This window comes from Salvelinus fontinalis, chromosome 31 (assembly GCF_029448725.1).
Source record: "Salvelinus fontinalis isolate EN_2023a chromosome 31, ASM2944872v1, whole genome shotgun sequence".
NCBI classification, from domain to species: Eukaryota; Metazoa; Chordata; class Actinopteri; order Salmoniformes; family Salmonidae; genus Salvelinus; species Salvelinus fontinalis.
Genome location: NC_074695.1, coordinates 42,353,259 through 42,372,344, shown reverse-complemented (window position 1 = coordinate 42,372,344; position 19,086 = coordinate 42,353,259). Strand labels below are relative to the sequence as shown.

Here is a 19,086-nt window from a genome sequence, read left to right as displayed (position 1 = left end):
TCCCTAAGTCAGCCTTCTTCCACCTCAAAAACACCTCACAACACCTCTCTCACTGACCCCAATGTTGAAACCCTCATTCACACCTTTGTTTTCTTACGCCTGGACTACTGGAACGCCATTCTCTTTGGACTCCCCGCCAAAACACTGGACAGACTTCAACACATTCAAAATTCAGCTGGACTATTCCTCACACACACCAGACCCTGGGACCACATCACTCCCACTGGCTCCCAATTCAATACAGGATCATCTTCAAATTGCTCATGCTCACCTACAAAGCACTCACATACCTCACTTACAATGCACTGGCACCCACCGACCTCCCTTACCTCCTGCACCCCTACACTCCCATATGTTCATACCAAAGACACACCTCTTCAGACAGGCTTACCCAGATTCTCTGTTGTCTTAGCTTTCATCCTCCGTCTAGTTCACATCCCTGGTTAGTCTGTCATCATGTTTAATGTTCTCCCTGGTCAGTCTGCCATAATGTTTAGTGTTCTCCCTGGTCATTCTGTCATCATGTTTAGTGTTCTCCCTGGTTAGTCTGTCATCATGTTTAGTGTTCTCCCTGGTTAGTCTGCCATAATGTTTAGTGTTCTCCCTGGTCAGTCTGTCATCATGTTTAGTGTTCTCCCTGGTTAGTCTGCCATAATGTTTAGTGTTCTCCCTGCTTAGTCTGTCATCATGTTTAGTGTTCTCCCTGGTTAGTCTGTCATCATGTTTAGTGTTCTCCCTGGTTAGTCTGCCATAATGTTTAGTGTTCTCCCTGCTTAGTCTGTCATCATGTTTAGTATTCTCCCTGGTTAGTCTATCATCATGTTTAGTGTTCTCCCTGGTTAGTCTGCCATAATGTTTAGTGTTCTCCATGGTTAGTCTGCCATAATGTTTAGTGTTCTCCCTGGTTAGTGTGTCATCATGTTTAGTGTTCTCCCTGGTTAGTCTGTCATCATGTTTAGTGTTCTCCCTGGTCAGTCTGTCATCATGTTTATTGTTCTCCCTGGTCAGTCTGTCATCATGTTTAGTGTTCTCCCTGGTTAGTCTGTCATCATGTTTAGTGTTCTCCCTGGTTAGTGTGTCATCATGTTTAGTGTTCTCCCTGGTCAGTCTGTCATCATGTTTAGTGTTCTCCCTGGTTAGTCTGTCATCATGTTTAGTTCTCTCCCTGGTTAGTCTGTCATCATGTTTAGTGTTCTCCCTGGTTAGTCTGTCATCATGTTTAGTGTTCTCCCTGGTCAGTCTGTCATCATGTTTATTGTTCTCCCTGGTCAGTCTGTCATCATGTTTAGTGTTCTCCCTGGTTAGTCTGTCATCATGTTTAGTGTTCTCCCTGGTTAGTGTGTCATCATGTTTAGTGTTCTCCCTGGTCAGTCTGTCATCATGTTTAGTGTTCTCCCTGGTTAGTCTGTCATCATGTTTAGTTCTCTCCCTGGTTAGTCTGTCATCATGTTTAGTGTTCTCCCTGGTCAGTCTGTCATCATGTTTAGTTCTCTCCCTGGTTAGTCTGTCATCATGTTTAGTGTTCTCCCTGGTTAGTCTGTCATCATGTTTAGTGTTCTCCCTGGTCAGTCTGCCATAATGTTTAGTGTTCTCCCTGGTTAGTGTGTCATCATGTTTAGTGTTCTCCCTGGTTAGTCTGTCATCATGTTTAGTGTTCTCCCTGGTCAGTCTGCCATAATGTTTAGTGTTCTCCCTGGTTAGTGTGTCATCATGTTTAGTGTTCTCACTGGTCAGTCTGCCATAATGTTTAGTGTTCTCCCTGCTTAGTCTGTCATCATGTTTAGTGTTCTCCCTGGTTAGTCTGTCATCATGTTTAGTGTTCTCCCTGGTTAGTCTGCCATAATGTTTAGTGTTCTCCCTGCTTAGTCTGTCATCATGTTTAGTGTTCTCCCCGGTCAGTCTGTCATCATGTTTAGTGTTCTCCCTGGTTAGTCTGTCATCATGTTTAGTGTTCTCCCTGGTCAGTCTGTCATCATGTTTAGTGTTCTCCCTGCTTAGTCTGTCATCATGTTTAGTGTTCTCCCTGGTCAGTCTGTCATCATGTTTAGTGTTCTCCCTGGTTAGTCTGTCATCATGTTTAGTGTTCTCACTGGTCAGTCTGCCATAATGTTTAGTGTTCTCCCTGCTTAGTCTGTCATCATGTTTAGTGTTCTCCCTGGTTAGTCTGTCATCATGTTTAGTGTTCTCCCTGGTTAGTCTGCCATAATGTTTAGTGTTCTCCCTGCTTAGTCTGTCATCATGTTTAGTGTTCTCCCCGGTCAGTCTGTCATCATGTTTAGTGTTCTCCCTGGTTAGTCTGTCATCATGTTTAGTGTTCTCCCTGGTCAGTCTGTCATCATGTTTAGTGTTCTCCCTGGTTAGTCTGTCATCATGTTTAGTGTTCTCCCTGCTTAGTCTGTCATCATGTTTAGTGTTCTCCCTGGTCAGTCTGTCATCATGTTTAGTGTTCTCCCTGGTTAGTCTGTCATCATGTTTAGTGTTCTCCCCGGTCAGTCTGTCATCATGTTTAGTGTTCTCCCTGGTTAGTCTGTCATCATGTTTAGTGTTCTCCCTGGTCAGTCTGCCATAATGTTTAGTGTTCTCCCTGGTTAGTGTGTCATCATGTTTAGTGTTCTCACTGGTCAGTCTGCCATAATGTTTAGTGTTCTCCCTGCTTAGTCTGTCATCATGTTTAGTGTTCTCCCTGGTTAGTCTGTCATCATGTTTAGTGTTCTCCCTGGTTAGTCTGCCATAATGTTTAGTGTTCTCCCTGCTTAGTCTGTCATCATGTTTAGTGTTCTCCCCGGTCAGTCTGTCATCATGTTTAGTGTTCTCCCTGGTTAGTCTGTCATCATGTTTAGTGTTCTCCCTGGTCAGTCTGTCATCATGTTTAGTGTTCTCCCTGCTTAGTCTGTCATCATGTTTAGTGTTCTCCCTGGTCAGTCTGTCATCATGTTTAGTGTTCTCCCTGGTTAGTCTGTCATCATGTTTAGTGTTCTCACTGGTCAGTCTGCCATAATGTTTAGTGTTCTCCCTGCTTAGTCTGTCATCATGTTTAGTGTTCTCCCTGGTTAGTCTGTCATCATGTTTAGTGTTCTCCCTGGTTAGTCTGCCATAATGTTTAGTGTTCTCCCTGCTTAGTCTGTCATCATGTTTAGTGTTCTCCCCGGTCAGTCTGTCATCATGTTTAGTGTTCTCCCTGGTTAGTCTGTCATCATGTTTAGTGTTCTCCCTGGTCAGTCTGTCATCATGTTTAGTGTTCTCCCTGGTTAGTCTGTCATCATGTTTAGTGTTCTCCCTGCTTAGTCTGTCATCATGTTTAGTGTTCTCCCTGGTCAGTCTGTCATCATGTTTAGTGTTCTCCCTGGTTAGTCTGTCATCATGTTTAGTGTTCTCCCCGGTCAGTCTGTCATCATGTTTAGTGTTCTCCCTGGTTAGTCTGTCATCATGTTTAGTGTTCTCCCTGGTCAGTCTGTCATCATGTTTAGTGTTCTCCCTGGTTAGTCTGTCATCATGTTTAGTGTTCTCCCTGCTTAGTCTGTCATCATGTTTAGTGTTCTCCCTGGTCAGTCTGTCATCATGTTTAGTGTTCTCCCTGGTTAGTCTGTCATCATGTTTAGTGTTCTCCATGGTTAGTCTGTCATCATGTTTAGTGTTCTCCCTGCTTAGTCTGTCATCATGTTTAGTGTTCTCCCTGGTTAGTCTGTCATCATGTTTAGTGTTCTCCCCGGTCAGTCTGTCATCATGTTTAGTGTTCTCACTGGTCAGTCTGCCATAATGTTTAGTGTTCTCCCTGCTTAGTCTGTCATCATGTTTAGTGTTCTCCCTGGTTAGTCTGTCATCATGTTTAGTGTTCTCCCTGGTTAGTCTGCCATAATGTTTAGTGTTCTCCCTGCTTAGTCTGTCATCATGTTTAGTGTTCTCCCCGGTCAGTCTGTCATCATGTTTAGTGTTCTCCCTGGTTAGTCTGTCATCATGTTTAGTGTTCTCCCTGGTCAGTCTGTCATCATGTTTAGTGTTCTCCCTGCTTAGTCTGTCATCATGTTTAGTGTTCTCCCTGGTCAGTCTGTCATCATGTTTAGTGTTCTCCCTGGTTAGTCTGTCATCATGTTTAGTGTTCTCACTGGTCAGTCTGCCATAATGTTTAGTGTTCTCCCTGCTTAGTCTGTCATCATGTTTAGTGTTCTCCCTGGTTAGTCTGTCATCATGTTTAGTGTTCTCCCTGGTTAGTCTGCCATAATGTTTAGTGTTCTCCCTGCTTAGTCTGTCATCATGTTTAGTGTTCTCCCCGGTCAGTCTGTCATCATGTTTAGTGTTCTCCCTGGTTAGTCTGTCATCATGTTTAGTGTTCTCCCTGGTCAGTCTGTCATCATGTTTAGTGTTCTCCCTGGTTAGTCTGTCATCATGTTTAGTGTTCTCCCTGCTTAGTCTGTCATCATGTTTAGTGTTCTCCCTGGTCAGTCTGTCATCATGTTTAGTGTTCTCCCTGGTTAGTCTGTCATCATGTTTAGTGTTCTCCCCGGTCAGTCTGTCATCATGTTTAGTGTTCTCCCTGGTTAGTCTGTCATCATGTTTAGTGTTCTCCCTGGTCAGTCTGCCATAATGTTTAGTGTTCTCCCTGGTTAGTGTGTCATCATGTTTAGTGTTCTCACTGGTCAGTCTGCCATAATGTTTAGTGTTCTCCCTGCTTAGTCTGTCATCATGTTTAGTGTTCTCCCTGGTTAGTCTGTCATCATGTTTAGTGTTCTCCCTGGTTAGTCTGCCATAATGTTTAGTGTTCTCCCTGCTTAGTCTGTCATCATGTTTAGTGTTCTCCCCGGTCAGTCTGTCATCATGTTTAGTGTTCTCCCTGGTTAGTCTGTCATCATGTTTAGTGTTCTCCCTGGTCAGTCTGTCATCATGTTTAGTGTTCTCCCTGCTTAGTCTGTCATCATGTTTAGTGTTCTCCCTGGTCAGTCTGTCATCATGTTTAGTGTTCTCCCTGGTTAGTCTGTCATCATGTTTAGTGTTCTCACTGGTCAGTCTGCCATAATGTTTAGTGTTCTCCCTGCTTAGTCTGTCATCATGTTTAGTGTTCTCCCTGGTTAGTCTGTCATCATGTTTAGTGTTCTCCCTGGTTAGTCTGCCATAATGTTTAGTGTTCTCCCTGCTTAGTCTGTCATCATGTTTAGTGTTCTCCCCGGTCAGTCTGTCATCATGTTTAGTGTTCTCCCTGGTTAGTCTGTCATCATGTTTAGTGTTCTCCCTGGTCAGTCTGTCATCATGTTTAGTGTTCTCCCTGGTTAGTCTGTCATCATGTTTAGTGTTCTCCCTGCTTAGTCTGTCATCATGTTTAGTGTTCTCCCTGGTCAGTCTGTCATCATGTTTAGTGTTCTCCCTGGTTAGTCTGTCATCATGTTTAGTGTTCTCCCCGGTCAGTCTGTCATCATGTTTAGTGTTCTCCCTGGTTAGTCTGTCATCATGTTTAGTGTTCTCCCTGGTCAGTCTGTCATCATGTTTAGTGTTCTCCCTGGTTAGTCTGTCATCATGTTTAGTGTTCTCCCTGCTTAGTCTGTCATCATGTTTAGTGTTCTCCCTGGTCAGTCTGTCATCATGTTTAGTGTTCTCCCTGGTTAGTCTGTCATCATGTTTAGTGTTCTCCATGGTTAGTCTGTCATCATGTTTAGTGTTCTCCCTGCTTAGTCTGTCATCATGTTTAGTGTTCTCCCTGGTTAGTCTGTCATCATGTTTAGTGTTCTCCCCGGTCAGTCTGTCATCATGTTTAGTGTTCTCCCTGGTTAGTCTGTCATCATGTTTAGTGTTCTCCCTGGTCAGTCTGCCATAATGTTTAGTGTTCTCCCTGGTTAGTGTGTCATCATGTTTAGTGTTCTCACTGGTCAGTCTGCCATAATGTTTAGTGTTCTCCCTGCTTAGTCTGTCATCATGTTTAGTGTTCTCCCCGGTCAGTCTGTCATCATGTTTAGTGTTCTCCCTGGTTAGTCTGTCATCATGTTTAGTGTTCTCCCTGGTCAGTCTGCCATAATGTTTAGTGTTCTCCCTGGTTAGTGTGTCATCATGTTTAGTGTTCTCACTGGTCAGTCTGCCATAATGTTTAGTGTTCTCCCTGCTTAGTCTGTCATCATGTTTAGTGTTCTCCCTGGTTAGTCTGTCATCATGTTTAGTGTTCTCCCTGGTTAGTCTGCCATAATGTTTAGTGTTCTCCCTGCTTAGTCTGTCATCATGTTTAGTGTTCTCCCCGGTCAGTCTGTCATCATGTTTAGTGTTCTCCCTGGTTAGTCTGTCATCATGTTTAGTGTTCTCCCTGGTCAGTCTGTCATCATGTTTAGTGTTCTCCCTGCTTAGTCTGTCATCATGTTTAGTGTTCTCCCTGGTCAGTCTGTCATCATGTTTAGTGTTCTCCCTGGTTAGTCTGTCATCATGTTTAGTGTTCTCACTGGTCAGTCTGCCATAATGTTTAGTGTTCTCCCTGCTTAGTCTGTCATCATGTTTAGTGTTCTCCCTGGTTAGTCTGTCATCATGTTTAGTGTTCTCCCTGGTTAGTCTGCCATAATGTTTAGTGTTCTCCCTGCTTAGTCTGTCATCATGTTTAGTGTTCTCCCCGGTCAGTCTGTCATCATGTTTAGTGTTCTCCCTGGTTAGTCTGTCATCATGTTTAGTGTTCTCCCTGGTCAGTCTGTCATCATGTTTAGTGTTCTCCCTGGTTAGTCTGTCATCATGTTTAGTGTTCTCCCTGCTTAGTCTGTCATCATGTTTAGTGTTCTCCCTGGTCAGTCTGTCATCATGTTTAGTGTTCTCCCTGGTTAGTCTGTCATCATGTTTAGTGTTCTCCCCGGTCAGTCTGTCATCATGTTTAGTGTTCTCCCTGGTTAGTCTGTCATCATGTTTAGTGTTCTCCCTGGTCAGTCTGTCATCATGTTTAGTGTTCTCCCTGGTTAGTCTGTCATCATGTTTAGTGTTCTCCCTGCTTAGTCTGTCATCATGTTTAGTGTTCTCCCTGGTCAGTCTGTCATCATGTTTAGTGTTCTCCCTGGTTAGTCTGTCATCATGTTTAGTGTTCTCCATGGTTAGTCTGTCATCATGTTTAGTGTTCTCCCTGCTTAGTCTGTCATCATGTTTAGTGTTCTCCCTGGTTACTCTGTCATCATGTTTAGTGTTCTCCATTGTTAGTCTGTCATCATGTTTAGTGTTCTCCATGGTTAGTCTGTCATCATGTTTAGTGTTCTCCATGGTTAGTCTATCATCATGTTTAGTGTTCTCCATGGTTAGTCTGTCATCATGTTTAGTGTTCTCTATGGTCAGTCTGTCATCATGTTTAGTGTTCTCCCTGGTTAGTCTGTCATCATGTTTAGTGTTCTCCATGGTCAGTCTGTCATCATGTTTAGTGTTCTCCATGGTTAGTCTGTCATCATGTTTAGTGTTCTCCCTGGTCAGTTTGTCATCATGTTTAGTGTTCTCCATGGTCAGTCTGTCATCATGTTTAGTGTTCTCCCTGGTTAGTCTGTCATCATGTTTAGTGTTCTCCATGGTTAGTGTGTCATCATGTTTAGTGTTCTCCCTGGTCAGTCTGTCATCATGTTTAGTGTTCTCCCCGGTCAGTCTGTCATCATGTTTAGTGTTCTCCATGGTTAGTCTGTCATCATGTTTAGTGTTCTCCATGGTTAGTCTGTCATCATGTTTAGTGTTCTCCCTGGTTCTCCCTGATGACAGACTGTTTAGTGTTCTCCCTGGTCAGTCTGTCATCATGTTTAGTGTTCTCCCTGGTTAGTGTGTCATCATGTTTAGTGTTCTCCCTGGTCAGTCTGTCATCATGTTTAGTGTTCTCCCTGGTCAGTCTGTCATCATGTTTAGTGTTCTCCATGGTTAGTCTGTCATCATGTTTAGTGTTCTCCATGGTTAGTCTGTCATCATGTTTAGTGTTCTCACTGGTCAGTCTGCCATAATGTTTAGTGTTCTCACTGGTCAGTCTGTCATCATGTTTAGTGTTCTCACTGGTCAGTCTGTCATCATGTTTAGTGTTCTCCATGGTTAGTCTGTCATCATGTTTAGTGTTCTCCCTGGTTAGTCTGTCATCATGTTTAGTGTTCTCCATGGTCAGTCTGTCATCATGTTTAGTGTTCTCCCTGGTTAGTCTGTCATCATGTTTAGTGTTCTCCCTGGTTAGTCTGTCATCATGTTTAGTGTTCTCCCTGGTTAGTCTGTCATCATGTTTAGTGTTCTCCATGGTCAGTCTGTCATCATGTTTAGTGTTCTCCCTGGTCAGTCTGTCATCATGTTTAGTGTTCTCCATGGTTAGTCTGTCATCATGTTTAGTGTTCTCCCTGGTTAGTCTGTCATCATGTTTATTGTTCTCCATGGCCAGTCTGTCATCATGTCTAGTGTTCTCCCTGGTTAGTCTGTCATCATGTGTAGTGTTCTCCATGGTCAGTCTGTCATCATGTTTATTGTTCTCCATGGTTAGTCTGTCATCATGTCTAGTCTTCTCCCTGGTTAGTCTGTCATCATGTTTAGTGTTCTCCCTGGTTAGTCTGCCATAATATTTTTTTTATACTTATTTAAAATGTCATTTTATTGCTGTTTATCCTGCTGATTTTCTTGTGTATGTAAAGTGACTTTGGGTGTCATGGAAAATGCTTAAAAAAAAATGTATTATTAGTATGGCATCAGAGGGCATTGTGGGCAGAGTTTGGTCTTATTTATTAGTTCACACAGTAGCAAAACATTTTGCAACAGAAAACAAAAACGAGCTTAAGACAAGTTCCGGTAGTCCCTCCCTGTTTCAGTCTGTTTTCTTTTGTTTGGTGCCTAGTGACTATGACCCAGGAATGTGATTTGACATTGTTTTTTAACAGAGCCACCACAGAGTTAAAAAAAGGTAGAGGGCGCACTTGGGACAAATTAGTCCCAAGAGTGGCACAGTCAGATTAGAGTTGTGGGTCTAGGTCTCACCTCTCCAACTCGGTGCACCACAGGATGTCCTCTTTGCCGTTCATCATGACGGGGAAGTGCTGGTCTTTGCCTTGCTTGATGGAGTTAGAGCGCGTGGTGATGGTGCGCACCTTTCCAAACTACCAGACAAAGAAAATGCACACTCATATGAATACACTATGTGTGTATATATACACACACACACACACACACACACACACACACACACACACACACACACACACACACACACACACACACACACACACACACACACACACTGCAATCGGAAAGTCTTTAGACGCCTTTACTTTTTTCACATTTTGTTACAGTACAGCCTTATTCTAAACTTTATTAAATAGTTTTTTCCCCCTCAATCTACACAAAGCGAAAACGAGTTTTTAGAAATTGTTTCAAATGTATGAAAAATAAAAAACAGAAATACCTTATTTACATAGGTATTCAGACCCTTTGCTATCAGCCTCGAAATTGAGCTCAGGTGCATCCTGTTTCCATTGGAGTCCACCCGTGATAAATTCAATTGATTGGATATGATTGAAAGGCACACATCTGTCTATATAAGGTCCGACAGTTGACAGTGCATGTCAGAGCAAAAACCAAGCCATGAGGTCGAAGGAATTGTCCGTAGAGTGCCGAGACAGGATTGTGTCGAGGCACAGATCAGGGGAGGGGTTCCAAAAAATGTCTGCAGCATTGAAGGTTCCCAAGAACACAGTGGCCTCCATCATTCTTAAATGGAAGAAGTTTGGAACGACCAAGACTCATCCTAGAGCTGGCCGCCCGGCCAAACTGAACAATCAGGGGAGAAGGGCCTTGGTCAGGAAAGTGAACAAGAACCCGATGGTCACTCTGACAGAGCTCCAGAGTTCCTCTGTGGAGATGTTAGAACCTTCCAGAAGGCCACCATCTCTGCAACACTCCACTAATTAGACCTATATGGTAGAGTGGCCAGACAGAAGCCACTCCCCAGTAAAAGGCACATGACAGCCCGCTTAGAGTTTGCCAAAAGGCACCTAAAGACTCAGACCATGAGAAACAAGATTCTCTGGTCTGATGAAACCAAGATTGAACTCTTTGGCCTGAACGGAGCTAAGTAGAGAGAGATCCTTGATGAAAACCTGCTCCAGAGAGCTCAGGACCTCCGACTACAGCGAAGGTTCACCTTCCAACAGGACAACGGCCCTAAGCACACAGCCAAGACAACGCAGGAGTGGCTTCAGGACAAGTCTCTGAATGTCCTTGAGTGGCCCAGCCAGAGCCCAGACTTGAGCCCGATTTGAACATCTCTGAAGAGACTTGAAAATAGCTGAACACCGACTCTCCCCACCCAACCTGACAGCTTGAGAGGATCTGCAGAGAAGAATGTGAGTAACTCCCCAAATACAGGTGTGCCAAGCTTGTAGCGTCATACCCAAGAAGACTGGAGGCTGTAATCGCTGCAAAAGGTGCTTCAAAGTATTGAGTAAAGGGTCCGAATACTTATATAAATGTCATATTTCAGGCTTTTTTTTTTTTAAATCTGTTTTTGCTTTGGCATTGTGTGTAGGTTGATTCCATTGTTTTTTACATTTACATTTAACGTCATTTAGCAGACGCTCTTATCCAGAGCGACTTACAAGTACATACATTCATACTTTTTTTGTACTGGCCCCCCATGGGAATCGAACCCACAACCCTGGCGTTGCAAGCGCCATGCTCTACCAACTGAGCCACACACGGGGTGATGGTGCGCACCTTTCCAAAATACTAGACAAAGAAAATGCAGACAAAGAAATACTGCTCAAAAAAATAAAGGGAACACTTAAACAACACAATGTAACTCCAAGTCAATCACACTTCTGTGAAATCAAACTGTCCACTTAGGAAGCAACACTGATTGACAATACATTTCACATGCTGTTGTGCAAATGGAATGGACAAAAGGTGGAAATTATAGGCAATTAGTAAGACACCCCCAAAAAAGGAATGGTTCTGCATGTGTCAGCATATGGTCTCACAAGGGGTCTGAGGATCTCATCTCGGTACCTAATGGCAGTCAGGCTACCTCTGGCGAGCACATAGGGGCTGTGCGGACCCACAAAGAAATGCCACCCCACACCATGACTGACCCACCGCCAAACCGGTCATGCTGGAGGATGTTGCAGGCAGCAGAACGTTCTCCACGGCGTCTCCAGACTCTGTCACGTCTGTCACATGTGCTCAGTGTGAACCTGCTTTCATCTGTGAAGAGCACAGGGCGCCAGTGGCGAATTTGCCAATCTTGGTGTTCTCTGGCAAATGCCAAACGTCCTGCACGGTGTTGGGCTGTAAGCACAACCCCTACCTGTGGACGTCGGGCCCTCATACCACCCTCATGGAGTCTGTTTCTGACCGTTTGAGCAGACACATGCACATTTGTGGCCTGCTGGAGGTCATTTTGCAGGGCTCTGGCAGTGCACCTCCTTGCACAAAGGCGGAGGTAGCGGTCCTGCTGCTGGGTTGTTGCCCTCCTACGGCCTCCTCCATGTCTCCTGATGTACTGGCCTGTCTCCTGGTAGCGCCTCCATGCTCTGGACACTACGCTGACAGACACAGCAAACCTTTTTGCCACAGCTCGCATTGATGTGCCATCCTGGATGAACTGCACTACCTGAGCCACTTGTGTGGGTTGTAGACTCCGTCTCATGCTACCACTAGAGTGAAAGCACCGCCAGCATTCAAAAGTGACCAAAACATCAGCCACGAAGCATAGGAACTGAGAAGTGGTCTGTGGTCTGTGGTCACCTGCAGAACCATTCCTTTTTTGGGGGTGTCTTACTAATTGCCTATAATTTCCACCACAGCATGTGAAATGTATTGTCAATCAGTGTTGCTTCCTAAGTGGACAGTTTGATTTCACAGAAGTGTGATTGAATTGGAGTTACATTGTGTTGTTTAAGTGTTCCCTTTATTTTTTTGAGCAGTGTATATAAGCAATAAGGCCAGAGGGGGTGTGGTATATTGTATATGGAGAATATACCATGGATAAGGGCTGTTCTTACTCATGACGCAACGCAGTGCCTGGATACAGCCCTTAGCCAAGGTATATTGGCAATATACCACAAACCCCTTATTGCTATTATAAACTGGTTACCAACGTAATTAGAGCAGTAAAAATTCATGTTTTGTCATACCCATTGTATATGGTCTGATAACTTTTTACTGCTCTAATTACTTTGGTAACCAGTTGATAATAGCAATATGTCACCTTGGGGGTTTGTGGTATATGGCCAATATACCACGGATAAGGGTTGTATCCAGGCACATTGTTGCGTCATGCAAAAGAACAGCCCTTAGTTGTGGTATATTGGCCATATACCACAAACCCCCGAGGTGACTTATTGCTATTATCAACTGGTTACCAAAGTAATTAGAGCAGTAAAAAGTTATCAGACCATATACAATGGGTATGACAAAACATGTATTTTTACTGCTCTAATTATGTTGGTAACCAGTTTGGGGTAACTCATAAATGTCCTTGTTTTTGAAAGAAAAGCACATTTTTTGTCCAGTAAAATAACATCAAATTGATCAGAAATACAGTGTAGACATTATTACTGTTGTAAATGACGATTGTAGCTGGAAACAGCTGATTTTTTATGGAATATCTACATAGACGTACAGATGCCCATTATCAGCAACCGTCACTCCTGTGTTCCAATGGCGTGTTGTGTTAGCTAATCCAAGTTGATCATTTTAAAAGGCTAATTGATCATTAGAAAACCATTTTGCAATTATGTTAGCACAGCTGAAAACTGTTGTCCTGATTAAAGAAGCAATAAAACGTGCCTTCTTTAGACTAGTTGAGTATCTGGAGCATCAGCATTAGTGGGTTCGATTACAAGCTCAAAATAGCCAGAAACAAATAACTTTCTTCTGAAACTCATCAGTCTATTCTTGCTCTGAGAAATGAAAGCTATTCCTTGTGAGAAATTGTCAAGAAACTGAAGATCTCGTACAATGCTGTGTACTACTCCCTTCACAGAACAGCGCAAACTGGCTCTAACCTGAATAGAAAGAGGAGTGGGAAGCCCCGGTGCACAACTGAGCAAGAGGACAAATACATTAGAGTGTCTAGTTTGAGAAACAGACGCCTCACAAGTCCTCAACTGGCAGCTTCATTAAATAGTACCCGCAAAACACCAGTCTGAACGTGAAGATTGAAGAGGCAACTCCGGGACACTGGCCTTCTAGGCAGAGTTGCAAAGACAAAGCCATATCCCAGACTGGCCAATAAAAAGAAAAGATTAAGATGGGCAAAAGAACACAGACACTGGGCAGAGGAACTCCGCCTAGAAGGCCAGCGTCCCAGAGTCGCCTCTTAGATTTTCCATAAAAAAATCAGCTGTTTCCAGCTACAATAGTCCTTAACAACATTAACAATGTCGACACTGTATTTCTGATCAATTTGATGTTATTTTAATGGACAAAAAATGTGCTTTTCTTTCAAAAACAAGGACATTTCTAAGTGACCCCAAACTTTCGAACAATAGTGTATATTCAAATAAAATCACTTAGTGATTCCTGTCCAGTTCCACTGAATGAAGGAGAGCTAGATAGTGTTACCTTAGCCACACGGCCATGGTCCAGACAGTCCTGTAGCTCTAGCTTGTCCATTCCAGATGCACACCGAGGCCTGACAACAAGAATGGGAATTAGAAATGGAATCCTCCAAGAGATCCGTAAAGTGAAGTGGCTAGTACTTTATTTTACTGTACGGTTTCCACTAGTATTCAACTGGTAACAATGTGTACTTCCTAGCATTTACTTACTAAACACATTTGGCAACTATCAAATGGTGCCACGTGGTGCGTTTAATGAATCCCAAATGAACAAACAAGTAAAAGTCATTCATAAGTTATTACTGTGTAATTACCATTAGATTTTACAATGCAATTTGGTCATTTTTGTATTGGAAAGTAACAGCAGGAATATGAAAGATTGTGTTAGTATAGGAAACACACTGTGGTCATCACACACCTGTTCATCCCTGGTAGGTTGCCCCAGAAGTACCTAGCCCTGTGAGCCGCAGACACCTCAATGGCGTCGATCATCACTGGATTGCACTGTAGGACACGCACGCACACACACACACAGGTTGGTGTTTGATTGAACATACCGCTGCTACCGTGGGTTACACATTTTCACTCCTTGTTTTATGTTGCGATTCAGTAACGATAAATAAAGACTAAGCAGACGAGACGACTTCTCAAGCTATCTCACGAGGTAATGCCAAACACCTCTGAGGTTGTCACTTGTATTGATCCATTGATATTGAATTGATATTGTGGACACGACAAACCTCGAGGAAACGGGAGATGTCTCTCTTGTCGTTGACGCCCATGGCGACCACGTTCTCGAACATCCAGAAGAAGGGGCGGTCCTCGGCCTCCTTGGGCTTGGCCTCACTCAGCAGACGGTAGAACTCAAAGAACAACCTCCCTGTGCCCTCTGGACAGACAGACGGGGGATGAGGAGAACACGCTAGGAGATTCCTACTACAGTCCAATGTAAACTGAATAATAATGTACATCAATTGCAATTAAGGCTGGGCGATATGGCCAAAATATCATATTACTGTATTTAAACATTTATTTTTACTGTATTTTATGTTGTGGAATAATAAAAGTTTAAAATTTGCTTTATGAGTAATGTGTGACCCTAGGGTGCCAACACATACGTTCTAAGTGATTCCAATGGGTCTATCTATCTCTATTCGGATTGTTTTATACTGTTCAATTAAACTTCAACCAAAAATACATTTCTAAATTTTCATACATTTCTGCATTTCCTGCACTCATTTGAGATCATTTCCACACTGCCACATATGACTGCACGATATGGGTAAGAACACTAGGCCTTATTTTTAACCAAATGTTGTGATTTGACTTGCGATTTAGATCAAAACACTAGGGTGAACTGATGGGATGATGGAAAAATAATGTTTATTCAAATTCTACAGTTAGAAGATAATAGTGGGCACTTTGAATACAGTTTTATTTGACATGACAACGAATGAAAATGGCAGGGAGGAGTTATTGTGACACGGTAGGAACCAAAGTGTTAGTCAGTGTTTCCTAGGGGACACTATAATCTTTGGCTACATTCAATGATTTCGCTTAGCTACTTCATGTAGCTAACATATTCATGCTCTTTGATTTAGAAGATATTGTTACACAAACAACATGCTGATTGAAGCCTACACCAACACTGGTATCAGGCTGTATTTCTCTGACTAACTAGTGATTAGCATTAGTGGCTAACACGACTTAGCCACAACCTGCTAAGAAAAGACAAACTAGCTGCTTGCAGATGTAAGAAACACTAAATAATAGTGTAATTATATAACACTTGAGGACTTATATTAAGAAGCAAAGTGGAAACAGCATCGTAGTCATCAACACGTGTGCTGCATTGACCATGCAGACTGAACGCAAGAGTCTCGTGGTCGAGCAACAACAAATGCGCTCCTTAATCGACGGGGCCGAGCTCGGTCTAGGTGCAAAACAGCGTGGAGAGAGAGAGCGGAGAGAGATGACTCAAGTAGCGGAGTAAACTATAAAAAGGGACATTACACACCAGCGTATCACATTTAACAAACCAAACATTCAAACACCGTTACAGAAGGTAAAGTAAAAACCCAAACCAGTCCGTGCATCAATACCGGTCTAAAGTAAAATACGGCCTAATTCCAATAATACATCTGTCATTATGAGTTTCAAATATCCCTGATTCTTATACCTTACATGTTGCCATGGACGTTTAGAGGTACAGTCCTATAATGTACATGTAAGAGGGAATGTATATACATGAAATTTCATAAGAACTACTTCACTGGAATTTTAGCCTGTAACACTTGGCATGAATTCTAAAGTGTAATTGGAGTGAAGTGAAGCATGCTTATTAATACATTTAACGAAGTTTGATTAAAATTCATTATTTTGATTCGATTTCTTACCGTACAATCCCTTCCTGGCGGGGTTGACGATAGACAGGTCATTACAGGGGCTTCCTCCGATCACCAGGTCAAATGGGCCCCACTCTTCTATCTGTGTGAGACAATCACACCACCTACTGTCAGACTGAGTGTAACACACGTCAATGCCCCAACTACTGCCCCCATCTGCCATTCCCCATTCCCAATCCCCCCTATCCTATCCCTACAGTGTCACCTCCCCCCATCACCTCATCCATATTGCCCACCACCCCCAACGCAGGGTAGTACAGTGTCTTCAGAAAGTACTTGACTTATTCCACATATTACAGCCTGAATTCAAAATGGATTAAATATATTTTTTTCTCACCCATCTACACAAAATACCCCATAATGACAAAGTGAAAACATGTCTTTAGAAATGTTTGCAAATTTATTGAAAATGAAATACAGAAATATCTCATTTACATAAGTATTCACACACCTGAGTCAATACATGTTAGAATCACCTTTGGCAGCGACTACAGCTGTCAGTCTTTCTGGGTAAGTCTCTAAGAGCTTGGATTGTACAATATTTGCACATTATTCTTTTTACAATTCTTCAAACTATGTCAAGTTGGTTGTTGATATATTGCTAGACAGCCAGGACAATAACCTAAAACACAAAGCCAAATTGTTGCTTACCAAGACAACATTGAATGTACCTGAGTGGCCTAGTTACAGTTTTGACCTCAATCGGCTTGAAAATCTATGGCAAGACTTGAAAATGTGAATTTGTCTTCCAGTGAAAAGCAGACTGAACCATGTTTTCCTCTAAGATTTTGCCTGTGCTTAGCTCTATTCCGTTTATTTTTATCCTAGAAAAACTCCCTAGTCCTTGCCGATGACAAGCACAACCATAACATGATGCAGCCACCACCATGCTTGAAAATATGAAGAGTGGTACTCAGTGATGTGTTGTATTGGATTTGCCCCAAACATAACGCTTTTATTCAGGACATTAAGTTAATTTGCCACATTTTTTGCCGTTTTACTTTAGTGCCTTATTGCAAACAGGATGCATGTTTTGTAATATTTTATGCTATACAGTCTTCCTTTTCTTTTTATGCTGTCATTTAGGTTAGTATCCTCAGTTTTCTCCTCTCACAGCTCCTTAAACTCTGTCACTGTAACTGTTTCAAAGTCACCTTTGGCATCAGGGTGAAATCCTTCATGGTGAAATCCACCATACCTTCCTCTCCAGCAACTCAGTTAGGAAGGATGCCTGTATCTTTGTAGTGACTGGGTGTATTCATACACCATCCAAATTGAAATGAATAACTTCACCATGCTAAAATAAATATTCAAGGTCTGCTTTTATTTTACCCATCTACCATTGGAAAAGATCCTTGGTCTTTGTGGTTGAATCTGTGTTTGACCACTGGTGGACTGAGGGACCTTACAGATAATTGTATGTGTGGGGTACAGAGATGAGATAGTCATTTAAAAATCATGTTAAACACTATTATTGCACACAGAGTGAGTCCATGCAACGTATTACAGTGCATTCTGAAAGTATTCAGAGCACTTAACTTTTTACACATTTTGTTACATTACATCCTTATTCTAAAATGGATTAAATTGCTTTCCCCCCATGATCAATCTACACACAATAACCCATAATAACAAACTAAAAACAGGTTTAGACATTTTTGCAAAAAATAAATAAATATATATATCACATTTACATACAGTATGTGACTTCTTAAGCAAATGTATACTCCTGGACATATTTAGGCTTGCCATAACAAAGGGGTTGAATACTTACTGACTCAAGACATTTCAGCTTTTCATATTTAATTTGTAAGAATGAAACACAACACAACAAAATGTGGAAAACGTCAAGGGGTGTGAATACTTTCTGAAGGCACTGTATAAACACCAACCCCCCACCCTACAGAACGACCCATACAGAACCCCCCCCCCCCCCCCCCCCACGCATCCATACCACCCACCCCACTTCCCTACAGAACACCCCCCTCCTTCCCGGCTCTACATAGGGGCTTTTCATCTGTGACAAAGGCCTTGGAAAGAGAGAGAGAGAGAGGGTGTAGCTTTCCCAAGCAGGGCCAGAGCAGACCCTCTCCGGGCCCAGCCCCTCTTTGAGGAGTGCTCTGAGTCGCTGACAAAGGGGTGAATGGGTTCTGGGGGATTTACTCTGACAAGAGGCTGTGCTTTGTCCTCTAAACCAGATGACCTCACAGACTCTCATGCAACCCGCCAGCACGCCCCTCTCTGCAGCTGTGGTGGAGCTATGTGTTTACGTTCGACTTGGGAGTGGTTAATGTTGTCTGTTGGTGTGTTTGTGCTCTTGTGTTGAAGCTCTCAAAAAAGCCCTTGCGAGCCCATGAGTCTGTATAGGTTTCATTGTGAATCCACATAATGTAGGTCAGGGGGGAGGGCATTCACTATAAGGTGAGGCTCATTAGGCTACAATAAGGTACTACTGTCCTGTCTGGACAGGCAATGGCCTGGTCCAGACAGAACAAACCAGTAACAGGTGTGTGGTATAAATGTGTGCAATTGTCTGATTTTCCATGACACTGACGAGGACTACTCCTTATGACCAGTGTTGGGGGTAATGCATTACAAAAGTAACACTATACAGTGGCTTGCGAAAGTATTCACCCCCCCCCCCCCGTGCCATTTTTCCTATTTTGTTGCCTTACAACCTGGAATTAAAATAGATTTTTGGGGGGTTTGTATCATTTGATTTACACAACATGCCTACCAGTTTGAAGATGCAAAATATTTTTTATTGTGAAACAAACAAGAAATAAGGCAAAAAAGCAGAAAACTTGAGCGTGCATAACTATTCACCCTCCCAAAGTCAATACTTTGTAGAGACACCTTTTGCAGCAATTACAGCAGCAAGTCTCTTGGGGTATGTATCTATAAGCTTGGCACATCTAGCCACTGGGATTTTTGCCCATTCTCAAAGGCTAGACTGCTCCAGCTCCTTCAAGTCGGATGGGTTCCGCTGGTGTACAGCAATCTTTAAGTCATACCACAGATTGAGGTCTGGGCTTTGACTTGGCCATTCCAAGACATTTAAATGTTTCCCCTTAAACCACTCAAGTGTTGCTTTAGCAGTATGTTTAGGGTCATTGTCCTACTGGAAGGTGAACCTCTGTCCCAGTCTCAAATCTCTGGAAGACTGAAATAGGTTT

At 42.8% G+C, this 19,086-nt stretch overlaps 1 protein-coding gene across 5 annotated transcripts in view; it reads right to left on the bottom strand.

The window, feature by feature from the left end:
* The window catches only part of LOC129830292 (DNA (cytosine-5)-methyltransferase 3B-like), a 60,519-nt gene that overhangs the window by 2,529 nt on the left and 38,904 nt on the right, over positions 1 to 19,086 (bottom strand). For all 5 annotated transcript variants that reach the window (XM_055892760.1, XM_055892764.1, XM_055892761.1 and 2 more), the window contains exons 17-21: positions 15,902 to 15,992; positions 14,246 to 14,394; positions 13,924 to 14,009; positions 13,510 to 13,579; positions 8,926 to 9,044 (exon numbers count right to left, since the gene is read on the bottom strand). In XM_055892760.1, coding sequence (XP_055748735.1) covers positions 8,926 to 9,044; positions 13,510 to 13,579; positions 13,924 to 14,009; positions 14,246 to 14,394; positions 15,902 to 15,992 — 515 coding nt within the window. The remainder of the gene's footprint in view (positions 1 to 8,925; positions 9,045 to 13,509; positions 13,580 to 13,923; positions 14,010 to 14,245; positions 14,395 to 15,901; positions 15,993 to 19,086) is intronic.